This window comes from Xyrauchen texanus, chromosome 48 (genome assembly GCF_025860055.1).
Source record: "Xyrauchen texanus isolate HMW12.3.18 chromosome 48, RBS_HiC_50CHRs, whole genome shotgun sequence".
Taxonomy (NCBI): domain Eukaryota; kingdom Metazoa; phylum Chordata; class Actinopteri; order Cypriniformes; family Catostomidae; genus Xyrauchen; species Xyrauchen texanus.
In genome coordinates, this window is record NC_068323.1 from 9,005,224 (window position 1) to 9,022,921 (window position 17,698).

The window sequence follows — 17,698 nt, forward strand, 5'->3', positions numbered from 1 at the left end:
TATTTGTCTCTCTAACCAGCTTGAGCATCCATGGACTCCCACGGCAAGTGGCGAAGCACCCGAACAGTCCGAACACGATGATGGTAGTTCCGGTCCCAATAAGAACAAATGGGGCATTGGTGGAGTTTTCAGCGATCAGAGAGATATACGGTCCTAGCATGAACTTGCCCCATAGTCCCACTGCCAACAGGATCGCCCCCGTGATCTAGAAAGACACAGAGGAAATATTGTAAAATGTACCAAACACACTTGTCAGCTGTCCTAGCAAGTCATTATTTGTCTTTGCTGCCACCTAGTGGACAACACATGAACATACTCAAACATTGCACTCACATAAGAGCATAAAAACATTACTTAAGGCAGTCTTTCCATAACATGAACTAAACGATTAATATAATATATGTAATACTAAACTATATCTCATACAACCTATATTAAAATATTTTTACTTGCATGTCTTTCACATATAATTTACGCATTATGTTATTCTGAGTACGGTTTAATTTCATTGCCTTCATTTTTAAGAGTTATGGCACCCATTTTGTTTGCTGTTTTGTGAATAATTTAAAATGCAATATACAGTGCATTTTTATCACAGTTAATACCGCAAATGAAACAGACACATCTTTCAAACTTTGGATTTCCACACAATTATAAATAAATAAAAGAATGACCAGTACATTAATGTTCTTTTCCTGTAAGAATATCCTCTAAACAAGATAAAGCAAAGCTGTGTGAGATTAGATATAATATCAATTATATATGTTTTATTATAATTATATTTAATCTTGTTCCACTGGCATATTTCCCTACTTTTGGCATTCATTTAATGTCTGTTGATCAATTTATTGAATTTTGTATCCTTTAATAATAATATTATTTACAATCTTTAATAAATTTTATTCTTTGATTTTGTATGTCTTAAATGTTATTTTTCTATTCCCTGTAATTGTGAAGCACTTTGAGCTGCATTTTATGTATGAAAGGTGCTATTCAGGTCAAATGTAGTATTATTATTATTATTACTATTACTTGTTCAAAGCGTAAATCTCACAAAATTATTTCTAGAAAATAAATAAATAACTATTACATTATTTCCCCCCCTTATTAATATAATTACAATGTGAAATACATTTATTTTGCAGCGCAGTTACATCTGTGTGTCCCAGGAAAATAAACACAAACAACAGAAGCGTCAGTTTGTAGTGTTGTCCAGCAGAGGGCGCTGGTGCATTATTTACCTGCATCACGAGAACGTTCTCTGAAACGTCCTTAGTGAAATGGCGGGAAGTCGCGCTCAACCCTTCTTGCGAAAAATAAATAAACGTACTACATTGTAAATAATTAGTAACAAGAACGCAAAATGCGTTCATTATGCAGTGCTATGAAGGTCTGAGGTACAACAACATTTGAAAATGGGAACAAAATAACCGAATTAGCCCACAATACACCAGAATTAAGACACAATATACATTAAATAGGCCAAAAACAGCAGTAATAAGTCATATTTGTCTTCATTTGAGAGCTAGACAGTTAAAAGTTACTTTTTTACAAAAACAATGCCATGGTATTATGTTTTTGGACATAGTACAATGCTAATACCCATTTTGTTTTGGACATAAACCATGGCAATATCACTTAAAGGCTACATATATTTTCTAACTACCATGGTATTAAAATCTGATACCATGACTGTACCATGGTTCTTCCGGAGTACTTTTTGCAGGGGTTTTGGATGGATCTCCCTTAATCAAATACTCATTAATTAAATATCGTACAAATAAGCACAAACCATCTAACAAAGACTTATCCTTTGAAAGCTCTGACTCTCAAGAGAGTTTGTGGGGCTGCAGGCATATGGGAAACTGGGTTAAATTAATTCAGTCCTCAGGCTTTAGCATTTCTCAGAGTGTTTATGACGTTTTTAATCATAAGTCTGGAGGACACAGTATGGCCTGTGGGCCTTTGGGCGCTTGTGTTGTACTAGTTTCCCTGGCAGGTGGACCGGTCACAGACTGAACATGATGGACTCGACACAGATCAAGCACGTACAATTGACGACACGACATTTCTACATGTTTTACTTATCCAACATTTGTCCAATTGAATAGATAATTCCATAGTGCATTTATAACATAGTATGCAGTTATGAAGAGCATTTCGAAATGCTCAGTATTTGGTGGAGGAGAAATGCTGTTCTAGAGTGTGTGGGAGGCATTAAGCAAATAAAATGCATAAGTGTACATGTGGCCTCGATTAAATGTGTCGTTGCATTCTTAAATGCGTCACACCTCATCATAGCCCAACACAAGTGTGGATACATTCTCGGCTTTGCCGTAAAGAGCGCAATAGGGTACATTAGCATAAATTATTTCTGTGTAAGTTTTCTCTTTCTGGTCGACTACTGTCACATAGTTAAAGTGGTGCTGATATTTCAAGGTACCCAGTTTTACAAATGTATGTTCTTAAAATGTTTTCCAAACATTACATTGTGGTTGTGGGCGTCGTTAAAAATGTATTTTTTCTCCCCTTTTTTGCCCCAATTTGGAATGCTCGATTTCCCAATGCATTCTAAGTCCTCGTGGTGGCATAGTGACTCATTTACATTTACGCATTTGGCAGATGCTAAACAAAGTTAAGTGCCTTGCTCAAGGACACAATGGTGGTGGCTGTGGGGATCGAACCAGCAACCTTCTGATTAACAGTTATGTGCTTTAGTCCACTACACGGAGTGGCAGAGGAGGAATCCCACGTCTGAGACCATCAAACCGCGCATCTTATCACGTGGCTTGTTGAGCGCTTTACCACGGAGACATAGTGCGTGTGGAGGCTTCACATCATCCACGCACATCTCACCATGCGCCCCACCAAGAGCGAACCCCATTGGAGGTTACCCCATGTGACTCTACCCTCCCTAGCAACCGGGCCTATTTGGTTCCTTAGAAGACCTGGCTGGAGTCATTCAGCACACCCTGGGATTCGAACTCACGACTCCAGGGGTGGTAGTCCGCATCGCTACTGTTGAGCTACCCAGGATAAAAAATACTTAGTCTATATAATTAATAGAAAAACATGACGTGTTAAATGTAAAAGAAAATGTACGCAACTAATCATTCCTTCATCCCATACGTACATTTCTTGATAAAAGTATATATTTTCCTATCAATGGAGCTATTCAAGCTTGAAGTACATTTACACAGTAACTTTGTGATTTTACGAGCTCGTCAGCAGGGGGCAATCAGCGTGTCTCAAAAAAAACTCACAAGCTGCGCAGCCACAGAATGAGTGAATCCTTTACATAACGTTAGCCAAAGTTTTTTATAACATTCTGTGATAAGTGGGTATCTTTATCGCCCCCTTGAGTACTGAGGTTTGTTAACGCCACAGTAATGCACACGTTAAGTATATTCAATGAGACTGCATGCTTTCAATGTGCCGGTCAAGTATTCGTGTCTACATTTGTGTAAAATGAGGTATGTTTCTAGCCTTGGACTAACATCTACGCAACCAAGATGAGTGATATTATGTAGTACGAGTGTGAATGTGCACACACTCATAAATACAATAATATCAATGTAAATTCAACAGCCCACTCAGAGCAGTACAGCATCACTTCTTTTTACATCCAATGATGCACCGTCAGTTTGCCACCTCTGAAAGACACATCTCTCTCAGGGATGTGTTAATGAAGGTGTGAGACAGAGAGAGAGAGAGAGAGAGAGAGAGAGAGAGAGAGAGAGAGAGAGAGAGTTTTCCACTCTACACTCAATGGTACCACCATGTTGTCATTCAGACCATGTCCACCATAGTATTGAGGACACAATGTCCCTTATCTCATGCTGAGAAAAAGAAAGAGACAGAGAGAGAAGGAGACAGAGTGTGCAGATGGTGTGACTCTTCAGAAATCCAGGAAAAAGAGAAAGGAACATTTCTAACTTTGAGGAACGAAAACATAAAGTGTTAAGTACTTTGAAATCCCGGGAGCATGAAGATGAAAGAAGATACGGACGTGAGGTTTCAGAGAGGTAGTGTAGAGGAAGTAATGCTTGCCTTTAAAAGACTTAAAGCTTGAGATGTTCTTGGAGGCATGGATAGGATAGTCAGGTTTCCATTCACAAATTTGTATGGGAACTTTGGGATCTTGCATAGAAAATGCTGGATGGAAACACCAAGATGCAAATAAAGTTTCTAAAATGTGCACCTAAAAGGCGTAGTAGCTCACTTGAGGTGGACGCATTTTTGATTTGGTAACAAGACGTGTGCATAAACTACAACAGAAACACATTTACAGAATAAATTCTTAGATGTGCAACAAAAACGTACCATTCCATGCATATTTAGCATTTGTGTGGTTTGGTTGTGGCATAGTGGGCTAAAGCACATAAACTGTTATCAGAAGGTTGCTGGTTCGATCCCCACAGCCACCACCATTGTATCCTTGAGTAAGGCACTTAACTCCAGGTTGCTCCGGGGGATTGTCCCTGTAATGGTGGCTGTGGGGATCGAACCAGCAACCTTCTGATTAACGGAGTGGTGGTGGCGTAGTGGGCTAAAGCACACAACTGTTAAGCAGAAGGTCGCTGGTTTGATCCCCACAGCCACCACCATTGTGTCCTTGAGCAAGGCACTTAACTCCAGGTTGCTCCGGGGGGATTGTCCCTGTAATAAGTGCACTGTAAGTCGCTTTGGATAAAAGCCTCTGCCAAATGCATAAATGTAAATGTAAATGCATTCCAAAAAAATTCATCAAAATTAAATTTTTGTATTATTTTGCATTAAATTCACAACTTGGATGGAAACTGACTATGGAACCTTTTCTCCCTTCTGGGTTTTAGAAAGCCGAGAAGTAAATGATTGCAGGGTAAACTTCATTATCTGTCAATGGGAGACCACAGCAAAATATAATTATCAATATTTTGCTTGATTTACGCCGCTATATAAGGCAGAAACACACCATTACAGTCTGTGTAAAGGGTCTATTGTCATTCTTTTCTGCACAACCCTTGAATGTTTTAATGTCCATCTGCACTGTTTTTTTTTAATTGTTTTTTAATGTTAACGTGCAAGATGGAGGTCTTTAACTGTTGTGCTGCATCTTGCTATTTTTTCAGCTTCTAATGGATGAGTGCTGCATTTTTAAGAAACTGTGTCAGTTTAAAGTCACTGATCTCTGCCTGCATCACCCTGGTCTAATGATCAATTAATCAATCAATCAATTAATTGGCAACAAAAGCCTTCATCAGCCAACTAACAAAGGACAATTGCATCTATGTGAACTTCTGCAGTTAATCAAGGATGAACTTCAAAGACATTAGTCATTAATCTTACAGTTCATAAAAAATCTCCATGACCTGCAATGCACATAAATAACTAATATTGGCCTTATATTCATGCTGGTTAGCCAGAGGGGGACTGGCCCCCACAGTGAGTCTGGTTTCTCCCAAGGTTATTTTTATCCATTATTCAACATCTTCTGGAGTTTTGTGTTCCTTGCCATAGTCTGGGGTTATATTTGTAATGCCAAAGTCCTTGTGGTGGCGTAGTGACTCGCCTCAATCCGGGTGGTGGAACAAATCTCATTTCCCTCCGCATCTGAGACAGTCAACATGCGCATCTTATCACGTGGCTTGTCGAGCACGTTACCACGGAGACATAGCTCGTGGAGGCTTCACGCCACCCGCTGTGGCATCCACGCACAACTCACCATGCGCCCCACCGAGACCGGCGTCTTCGTGTTGTAGTGCGGATTGTGAAAATGGAGATATCTGATAACAATGACCTATTTGTTGTCATGTGACACAGTCACGTCATCCATTCAACCAAAACAATCAAGATGGCGGCCTGTGATATAGTGGCACTGTTGTGCCTGATATTCACTTGTTAAAGATAAATGTTAAAAAAATACTTTCTACAACATTCACATTGTATTCCTTCGAAGGCGACATTAAATTTAGTCAGAATTGGTGTCCGGCAATGGAACACGAATTGCGTTTCAGACCATACATGCAACAGCGAATTTTCGCATGCTCAGTTTGGGGACTTAACCATTTTCATACGTTTCAGTGTGGACAAACAACTTTTGGAAATGGCAGTGTGGACGGAGAACATTTCAAAAATGCAAACGCCATTTTCAAATGTATCCCGATTAATGTAGACACAGCCTTAGATGGATAGAGACAACATGACTATAATAGAAAGAGTAGAACCAAAAGAGAGTGGGTTTTCATTTTGAGAATGATGGAAGAAATAAAAGAAGCAAATCTACACAAGAGGAACAGAACTTGTGTTTTTACAAAGATGCTGGAAGAAGAAAATGTTTTATTGAGCACAGAAGGATGTCAATTATTCAACAGTATGTCTGTCATACACTTTCTCCATCTCTGACTATAATAGCCAGGGTTCTGTAAATAAAGACATTGCTGCAAATCAAAAGATCTGTCACTTAACAAAACTCACATACTACTAGGACAGCACACTAAACTCAAAACTAGACTAGTACAATCACACAAGCACGTCTCAAGCAACTATGTTATAAGAATGCATTGGAGCGCTTGCTTGGTGGTTAGCACACATGATTTGACATATGTGCCCTGATGCTCGTGTAGGAAATGTGAGTTTGTATATGGCTTGCAACATATCTCAACCATCTCCTCTTTTTCACAAAAATGTCTTGTCCTCTTTCTACTATTCTATGAATAAAAATGGCAAGAAGGCTGTATGCATGGACACAATAATAGTAGTCCAATAAAGAGACAATATCAAACTTAATCTTAGTCACGTGTTTCTGAACATTTCAGTTTAGAACGGCTTTCTCTCCCCATGTCATCTGTATCTATCTGCTATGAATAATATATGAAATATTAATTTCTTCAAATGAATCACAAATTGATGTGGCTCGGCAACATGCATCTTCGATATTTCAGTGCCAACTCATGTATTACAGACAATCTAGAACTTAAAATAAAAATAAATAGAGGATATTTGAAGATTATACCTAACTTCATCGAGGATTCAATGACAGCAGCATATCAAGAATCAGGAAGCAATGCCTGGCATAAATTGCCAGATATCAATATCAATTCTAGAGCAAGTTAACTGAGCACGTTTTTGGTTAGTAGTCTTAAAGGATGTGCAATTACTACAGGATGAGGTATCCTGGGTTGTAAATACATTCGTTGTTGCAGGTACATTGTGGACTACCACTGTGTTTGTTTGGTTTCAACTTCCTGTTAATTTGTTGTTAACTTAACCTCCTTCTAGAGTATTTGATTACCAAGGAGACAAAAATATAAGTGAATAGCATGCTTGACATTATGCACAAAGTGTGAAGATATCATTTAACTGAATGTAAGAGCAGCGTAGTTCTAGCGGGAAGACTAGCAGCTGTACATCATCGCACCATTAGCTGGGTAACTCCCAGCCAATCATACGTAAGCCGTTGCTTTATAAGTCTGCCCACAATCTATCACATTGCTGTTTCAGTGTGCTAACACGGCAACCTCCACCACCCCACCACCACCTGTTGAGTCCCATCCTGCACGGGGGTAGGCTCCTCGCCCCTGCCTCCTATCTCCGGCAGGATATGACGGTTCCGAGAACAACATCTTCGGACTGCCAGACGGGGCCTACGCCAAAGAGAGACCTTACTTTTCTGTTTTATATCCATCAAATAAATGTCATCTTAAATCTCACTCAAGCCTGCGAGTCTTTCTGATAGAAATGTATTTAGGATACATAAAATGCTAGCTATAATATTATCCTTAACTAGAGGAGTTTACCATTTAATTCTTAAAATGTTCACAATATTACTTCCACCATAGAATGTTATCAAAAAGGAATGTGATGTAAAATTACATTTGCTGGTTCATAAAAATAACAATGCCACAGTGTCAAAAATTAGGCTACCGACATCTCCTGTGATGCTTTTATATCCATTGTGGATGGTGTTAGTTGATAAATAAATAAAACTAGTTACAGTGTGAAAACGTACCGTATTTTGGCCTTATTTTCATTCACACCAAACATTTTTTTGAGTCTGCTGTTTTCCATTGTTTTTCTATGTAAACATGCGCTAGACTGTTGCGCCACATCTTGCCAATTTTTCAGTGTCACGCACAGAAGCGACACATTTTTTAGATGCATCTAGTCTTGAATGCAAAAATGCATCTCAAGACACCTGCATTCTGTTACAGCTTTGGCCTGTTCATTGCGCTGTGTCTTGCTTTTTTTAAGAGTAAGAACATTTTTGGTCTTAACAGCCCCTCAACTGAAAAAAATCAAGAATCTTAAGGCCGTGACACACCAAGCCAATGGTCGGCCGCCGGCCAATGTCGGGCCATTGTTGAGTGTCTGTCGGCCTTGTTTTTTGCCCAGATGCAGGCAACATGAGGCGACACCACCGTCAGATTTTGTCGCCGCTAATTTTTTGATGTTGGTTTGGTGGGTCTGGGACTTCAGGCAACACTCGGTTAGATGGACTGCACAGCCCCTGCAGACACGAAGTGGCTGTTCTCCATTTTGCTGAGCACTCTGTGCATCTCAAGCAAGGGCGAAGAAAGAAAGAGACAAGAGAAACAAGGAGAGGGGTGCTTTGATGAAAAAGAGAAAGCAAGAGAAAACAAGAGAGGGCAAGAGATAAGTAATCCTGTTCTTTGCATTTCAAATGTCTGATCAAAGCCGGTGTTGTTCAGTGGCCTTGAATTCAACTAAAAGAGAACAATCCTGTGCGTGTGTGTCAAGCAGTGCTGCAAACAATTGTTGGCTCTGTATTCTATGTCTTCTGCCTGCAATAAAGTAGAACTAGTGAACTCACTGTCCCCAATCACTCATTTCAACTTTTTTAAATCATTGATCCTAAATGATGGGACTAAAATATTTGACATCACTGAGCCAAAACTATAAACCCAAACTGATGTAATCACTAACCCTAAATCATCAAAATCACTGACCCCAAATCACTGAAATCTCTGGCCTCAAAACATTGTCATCACTGAGCCCTAATAATTGAAATCACTGAAATCCCTGACCCCAAATCATTGTCATCAAAGAGCCCAAATCATTGAAATCACTGACCCCAAATCTTTAAAATTACAGACCAAAATCATTGAAATCACTGACCACAAATCTTTAAAATTACAGACCAAAATCATTTAAATCACTGACCCCAAATCTTTAAAATTACAGACCAAAATCACTGAAATAACTGACCCCAAATCTTTAAAAATACAGACCAAAATCATTGAAATAACTGACCACAAATCTTTAAAATTACAGACCAAAATCATTGAAATAACTGACCACAAATCTTTAAAATGACAAAAACTGTACTTTCCACCTAATGGAAACCCTGCTTTGCATTGTCTAGCATTTTTTTTATTGGTGTAAGCAGCCTCTAAAAATACGTCTGATTGGGGTCAGATGATTCCGAAGCAAGCTTCTTTCTGACCAATTAGTCGGCTTGTCAATTTTGAAAATATATAGTTATGCACATCCATCCATTTGTTCACCAACCACTCCATTCCAGCTAACTGCCAATGATACAGACAATTTAGTCTTGGACACGTGGTACTGATTAAACCTCCATTTCCTCGCCAGTTGACTTTCAGAATAATGAGACAGACCTTTCAGACATGTTAGCTTCTGCAAGGTGTTGTCATCTAGATCCAGAGTCTCCTCAGCCCACTCTTTCTCTGCCCCTTTTCTTGTGAACTTTGATGTAACGTTGGAAACAGTTTGAGAGAATCAGGTTTAACAGCCCCTGACAGCTGTAGATGGCCATTAAATGTATGGCTTGCCATCTAACAGCAGCTCTCAGGACAAACAGCACTTACCGCGAGCAACAGTGGATCACGATGATGAATGGCACTCTAATGGGCGAAAAAGAGAGAGAGAGAGCAATGAAGTGGAAGACAACGTAAAATTACTGACCCCAAATCTTTAAAATTACAGACCAAAATCATTGAAATCACTGACCACAAATCTTTAAAATTACAGACCAAAATCATTGAAATCACTAACCCCAAATCTTTAAAATTACAGACCAAAATCATTTAAATAACTGACCACAAATCTTTAAAATGACAGACCAAAATCATTGAAATAACTGACCCCAAATCTGTAAAATTACAGACCAAAATCATTTAAATAACTGACCCCAAATCTTTAAAATTACAGACCAAAATCATTGAAATAACTGACACTAAATCTTTAAAATTACAGACCAAAATCATTGAAATAACTGACCCCAAATCTTTAAAATTACAGACCAAAATCATTGAAATAACTGACCACAAATCTTTAAAATGACAGACCAAAATCATTGAAATAACTGACCCCAAATCTTAAAAATTACAGACCAAAATCATTGAAATAACTGACCCCAAATCTTTAAAATTACAGACCAAAATCATTGAAATAACTGACACTAAATCTTTAAAATTACAGACCAAAATCATTGAAATAACTGACACTAAATCTTTAAAATTACAGACCAAAATCATTGAAATAACTGACCACAAATCTTTAAAATGACAGACCAAAATCATTGAAATAACTGACCACAAATCTTTAAAATGACAGACCAAAATCATTGAAATAACTGACCCCAAATCTTTAAAATGACAGACAAAAATCATTGAAATAACTGACCCCAAATCTTAAAAATTACAGACCAAAATCATTGAAATAACTGACCCCAAATCTTTAAAATTACAGACCAAAATCATTGAAATAACTGACACTAAATCTTTAAAATTACAGACCAAAATCATTGAAATAACTGACCCCAAATCTTTAAAATTACAGACCAATATCATTGAAATAACTGACACTAAATCTTTAAAATTACAGACCAAAATCATTGAAATAACTGACACTAAATCTTTAAAATTACAGACCAAAATCATTGAAGTAACTGACCCCAAATCTTTAAAATTACAGACCAATATCATTGAAATAACTGACACTAAATCTTTAAAATTACAGACCAAAATCATTGAAATAACTGACACCAAATCTTTAAAATTACAGACCAATATCATTGAAATAACTGACACCAAATCTTTAAAATTACAGACCAAAATCATTGAAATCACTGACCCCAAATCTTTAAAATTACAGACCAAAATCATTGAAATCACTGACCCCAAATCTTTAAAATTACAGACCAATATCATTGAAATAACTGACACTAAATCTTTAAAATTACAGACCAAAATCATTGAAATAACTGACACCAAATCTTTAAAATTACAGACCAATATCATTGAAATAACTGACACCAAATCTTTAAAATTACAGACCAAAATCATTGAAATCACTGACCCCAAATCTTTAAAATTACAGACCAAAATCATTGAAATCACTGACCCCAAATCTTTAAAATTACAGTCCAAAATCATTGAAATAACTGACCCCAAATCTTTTAAATTACAGACCAAAATCAATGAAATCACTGACCCAAAATCTTTAAAATTACAGACCAAAATCATTGAAATAACTGACCACAAATCTTTAAAATTACATACCAAAATCATTGAAATTACTGACCCAAAATCATTGAAATTACTGACACAAAATCACTGTAATCCCAGCCTCAAATCAATGGTATCAATGACCCCAAATATTTTAAATGACAGAGCCCAAATCATAGTTATCACTGGCCCTAAATCACTGATATTGCTGATGCCAAATCATAGCATTCCTCCAAGTTGTTGAAATCTCTTACGTCAAATCATTGTCATTACTGACCTCAAATTAGGGATGTTAATAATGAATCGATAGTCTATATGGTCATCCGTCGCCATGGGGCCCTTGAGCGCTGCATGTCACATCTTCTACACACAGAAGGCGCATAGATGAAGATGAAGCAGGCTCAATGTAATTGGTGTTGGAGCATTTAAAAAAAAAACATTCTCCCAATTTGGCATGCCTAATTCCCAAAGTGCTTTTAAATCCTCGTGGTCACGTAGTGATTCGCCTCAATCCGGGTGGTGGAGGACGAATCTCAGTTGCCTCATTCTCCGCAACATCCACGCACAACTCACCACACGCCCCACCGAGAGCGAGAACCACATATTATAGTGACTACGAGGAGGTTATCCCATGTGACTCTACCCTCCCTAGCAACCAATCTGGTGGCTTAAGAGACCTGGCTGGAATCACTCAGCACGCCCTGGATTCAAACTCGCAACTTCAGGGGTCGTTTCGTGGTATTAACATTTAATTGCGATTAATTGATCGTAAATCTTCACGATGATAGATTATGAATATGTCTGAAATCACTGACCCAAAATATTTCAAATCTCTTTGCCCAAATCATTGAAATCACTGACTAAAAATCATTATTAGTGTCCTAAATAGTAAAAACTATTGACCCCCAATCACTAACACTAAAACCACACATTTGTATTGAGTTTTAAACTACACTAAAGACTAAGACTAATTTAGTTTAGTTGACCGAACCCCAACTGTCTTTGTTTCATAAACAACTCAAATCTGCAAGTCACATAATCCACTAAGAGCATTAAAATCCTACTGCCACATCCCTCATCTCTGCACAGTCCAAAAACAGGCCATGTGGCCGTGCACTCCAATGATGTCATCACCATAAAAATAGAAAAACATCAAAGGTAAGGGACTTTCACAAACAAGGATGTGTTTCACAGCAAATAAAAACCAGCCAAAACAAGTAATGCTATAAATTAGCCCAAATTTCAAATGTTACAGCTCATGTTATGTGCCCGTCCGTTGTACAACAGTAGGAGGAATCAGTATCCATGGCAACAGTAATCCCCAATACCCAAGGTAATCTCAATCCAACAAGCGACGGCAAAACATTCAGACCTTTCGTGTCTGGCTGTCATGAGTCCTGGCATAATTTAAGCAACATCTCTAAAAATGTGTTATTTTGAATGATTTTTTGCATCTTCAGTATGCAATACAATAATATGAAGGCACAGTAAATGGTGTGAACCACTGTGGATCTCTCTCTCTCTCTCTCTCTCTCTCTAGTTGTTTATGAATTCTGGATGTCTGGCTGATACGTGATGCTGTTCGACCTGCTGTCCGCAAGTAACAGCCTGTGTTAGATTAGACAACTGCGCACACATGCACACAAACACTCCCTGTACGACTCCCAAACAACAGGTGACACGACAAACATATTTGGTCTTTATCTGCCTCACTCAAACACACATATTTGCTCTTTTCTAAACACAGTTGGCAACTCACAGGGCAGCTGACTGTCAGAGTTTGCTGCTATGGCACTTTCTCTCTCATGTGGTCAAGCTGAGACAGGCATTTGGTCGTACAGGGGGCCCGGGACAACAAATGTGCAGAGAGTCATACATTACTGTTTTCAGCCAAAAAAGTCACTCTAGTTAGATTTAGTGAATCCACAATAAAACATTTCTCACAGCTAAAGTTTTGAGTCCAGTTTTATAAGCAAAACCTGAAAACGACAGTGTGCAACCAACCAGACAACACAACAACCTTTTATTCCTAACTATTTAATGCTTTTTAGTGCCGTTTGCTAAGGCAATTTACTCCTACTTAGGGATCTGAACAAACCCCTAACCCTAAGGTTTGGGTTTTAACATTTAAGACTTTTAATAATTTGCCACGTATCTCGTCCCATTTGTGCTACAGAAATAAATGATACCTCAAATCACGTGACTTATTGATAAGAGGTTTGCTGTTACTTTTCTAAGCGAACAGACTTGTGATTTTCATCTGGTGGAAAAGAAAATGGGCAATAGACTTCGGGTTGGGCTCTTACATAGTAGCGATGTTAATTGTGGTTGGTAAATTGCACTGATTTTTGTGAATAACAAGGCACAATTCTAAAGTCTAATGGTGATTTTTCGACCCCCAAAAATATGACAATCACATAATTTTAGTGCATGTAGTAGTTGAATCACAGGTTGATGGCAAATTTGTTGTTGTCACAATATGGTAGCACTTTTTGTGCGTAATAGTGGCACAATTTTTAGGGAGTTCCTTCCTGTAAATTTTCAGTGCATGAAAAAGTTTGACGCTAAATTTTAAACCCAGATGATGGCTAATCGGCATCACAGTAAGCGAAATAAAATAGTGGCAAGTTAAGCCTGGTTTATACTTTGGAAGAAGCCAAAATATTTTCTCCGGGACGAACTGAAGCACCCTAAGCGAATAAAGCTGGTGTTTACACTTCGCACAATGTCGTTTTAAAATTAGTTCATTTATGGTGATGTCACTGTGTTTAATGTACTGTTCCAGGAACAAGTAAAACCAATAATGCAGGTTTTTCTCTCGGTGGACCGCCGCTTTTAGTGATGTGTCGCTTCTTGGCTTTATTTAACTTGTCACGGCCCCTTCCACTTTTAAAAACTCCAATCTCTCTTTACTCATTTGTCACAGTCGCACTGTCTTTGTAGAGTTTTTGTTGCAAATAATGTAAAAAAGTAAACTTCCCTACAATCTCTGAGAGACAGGCTTCAAAGTTATCCATTTTAACGACAGTAACCTAGGTAACAACTCCTCAGCTGGCACACGCGTTTGTAAATAAAGCGTTACGTCCAAACCACACCCATGAATAATCATCAGCACTCTTCGACCAGCTGAGTTCTCCTGGGTCAAGTCTTTCAGAGATGTATGCGAACAGGAGAAATTTCACCAAATGAACACCTTGGCAGAACAAAAACTTCTCTGCATTTCATCATCATTTGTAGGCGAACCAAGCGACACCTGTTTGCCCAGTAAGTATATACAGCTTTATTTCTTTCTATACACAAGGGTGTTGTCGTCTCTAGAGTTGGCTCAGATTGAGCCAGTAATTTTACGTTGTCTTCCACTTCATTGCTCTCTCTCTCTCTTTTTCGCCCATTAGAGTGCCATTCATCATCGTGATCCACTGTTGCTCGCGGTAAGTGCTGTTTGTCCTGAGAGCTGCTGTTAGATGGCAAGCCATACATTTAATGGCCATCTACAGCTGTCAGGGACTGTTAAGCCTGATTCTCTCAAACTGTTTCCAACGTTACATCAAAGTTCACAAGAAAAGGGGCAGAGAAAGAGTGGGCTGACGAGACTCTGGATCTAGATGACAACACCTTGCAGAAGCTAACATGTCTGAAAGGTCTGTCTCATTATTCTGAAAGTCAACTGGCGAGGAAATGGAGGTTTAATCAGTACCACGTGTCCAAGACTAAATTGGCTGTATCATTGGCAGTTAACTGGAATGGATTGGTTGGTGAACAAATGGTCTCTCTTTGGTAAAATGGATGGATGTGCATAACTATATATTTTCAAAATTGACAAGCCGACTAATTGGTCAGAAAGAAGCCCTGAATAATTCATCTTGTTTCGGAGTCACCTGACCCCAATCAGACGTATTTTTAGAGGCCGCTTACACCGATAAAAAAAATGCTAGACAATGCAAAGCAGGGTTTCCGTTAGATGGAAAATACTGTTTTTTTTACCGTTAAAACGCCCCAATCTCAGACAAATTAAAAAATGGTCTGAGACCAATGTCCAATGAAATATTATCACCAAGCGTCACAGCCCCTATAGTTGATGCCACAAGTGTACAGTGAGACGCCATCCCAATGATTACAGTGCTTCACCGCCACGGAGGTTTACACTTTCACGATAGCTTGCAAAGTCCTAATCTGTGACAACAGCGTGTTATATACCGCAGACTGGCAAAAGCAGCATGCTTTATTCCCGTCTCGTATGCCGTGAGAAGCTTTACTCGTCAGGATCACATTAAAACAGCTTTTGGAAGAGAAACGCTGCACACATTTGACTTCACGTTGGCAGCAAAACACTTCTGTGCTATGTAAAATCAGAGGGAAATAGTCAAGAAATTAGCCAAGGTGTTTTTTTAAATTAGATGGTTATTATTAGATTACTGCTGTTTTTAAATGTAAATGCAGCTATAACGAACAAACGTTTACTGTTCATTTGACTTGATTGTGTCATTATCATACTGCATATTACGTATAGCCCATCGTGTTACAGCACAAAATATACACCAAAATGAGATGACCCGATTGGTTCCAATTTGTCCAGTAAACTTGGATATACGTTGGCCAGCTCTAAAATTTCTTTCCGGAAATTCTGGTGCAAAGAATTAAACACAACTATGCAGTTGTCTCGAGACACCTTTGTAAAAAGGAGCATTTATAAAGGTAAAGTTTAATAAAAAAATCTGACATTCCTTCGTGAGACACTGAAAATACAGCAGGAGGTGTTGCAATGGTCAAACATGTTCATTTAGTGCATGTTTACATATAAATAGGATTGCAAAACAATAAAGTGTGAACAGAGTTTAAATATGAATGGAACAGAATTCAGGGGTCTGATGCATTGAACTTTTATAACTGCTCAATCTTAAAAATGCAATGTTCATAGCAGAAGATTTAAAAAAAAAACTGCACAAGACTCGACAAAATGGCCAAAGATGTCCATCTCAATTGGTGTACTGTAGCAGTGGTCATTTAAAAAGGATGAATTTAAAGATGCAACTATTCCAAGCTTTTACTGTGCCAACTATAAGTTTAAATCTAATTTGCCTAATTAAAGCACAAAAGATCTCAAAACTATCCGAAAAAAAAATCTAGATAAACTAGTCCAACATTGTGACGCATCTCTGATGGAAGGGTGAACAGATGAGGAAACAGATGACAGAGACAAAGACAGAGAGGAGGAATGGTGAAAAATTAAAGAGGAAACAGTGCAGTGACTGACAATGACAAATAGCTTTTATCAAAAAATTTCATACAAGACGGTGATATGTGGCCCTTCTACTAGAGTGCCTTTCCCAAAATGCATCTGTGTTTAATAGTGCAGGAAATGAGATCGGTAATGCAAACGAGGAAGCCCTTCATTTCAGTCGCCATGTTATTAAAATACAAATATAAAGCTGAAGAGTGTAATTTTCAATGTTGAATTACTTGTCCAATGGCATGATACCTGTGTGAAAGGAGTCATTATTTTTGCATTTTCACAAAAGTGGTGCAGAAATTAGGCTGCACAATTAGGCTGCTTTTTTATTCAGTTCCTCTAGTTGATGCAATTAGACAAAGAGACTTTAACTCATAGTCCTGAGATGATTTGCTCATCAATGCTGAAAGTCTAACATGAGATGAATAAGTTGTCACAACATAAAGGCATCAACACATGATTATGGTCAGGTGATTAAAGATAAAAATCTCCCATATTTACACCAACAGTTATAAGATGACAGTTTGATAACATATGACATCTCTTCGAAAGACTGTAAGCTTCCCAAACCTGCACTACGTCCAAACCTGATGCTACGTGCTGCTAGCACATAACAAACATTTAGCATGCCTCTTCTCCCAGTGCATAGCTGCTAATCGCTAGTTCAAAACAAAACAAACACAAATATCTAGCACCACAGCTCAAGCTAGCAGCTAATAATAGCATCCCTTTCATTACCAGGCCTGTGTAAAACAGCCCAGAGTTTCAACTCAGAGACACGCTAGCAAAATATGACTCGTGGATTCAAATGTGACTCAGGACCTCGAGACAGGAATTCAAGTCACCTTTAAATTCCACAACCACAAACTGATTAGGAATATTTCAGGAATGTAAACTTATTGTAGGTCCCTTGACCTTTTTAACCTCAAAGTGTTGTTTCAACCATGCTAGTCACAGAAGCTTGGTACTAAGCGTGTGAGCCATACAAGGATAACCG

General features: G+C 38.3%; 1 protein-coding gene across 1 annotated transcript in view; it reads right to left on the reverse strand.

Annotated features, from left to right (window-relative positions):
* LOC127639327 (tetraspanin-7-like) overlaps positions 1–17,698 on the reverse strand; it is a 39,964-nt gene that overhangs the window by 9,902 nt on the left and 12,364 nt on the right. Inside the window, exon 2 of the mRNA XM_052121256.1 lies at positions 17–205. Coding sequence (XP_051977216.1) covers positions 17–205 — 189 coding nt within the window. The remainder of the gene's footprint in view (positions 1–16; positions 206–17,698) is intronic.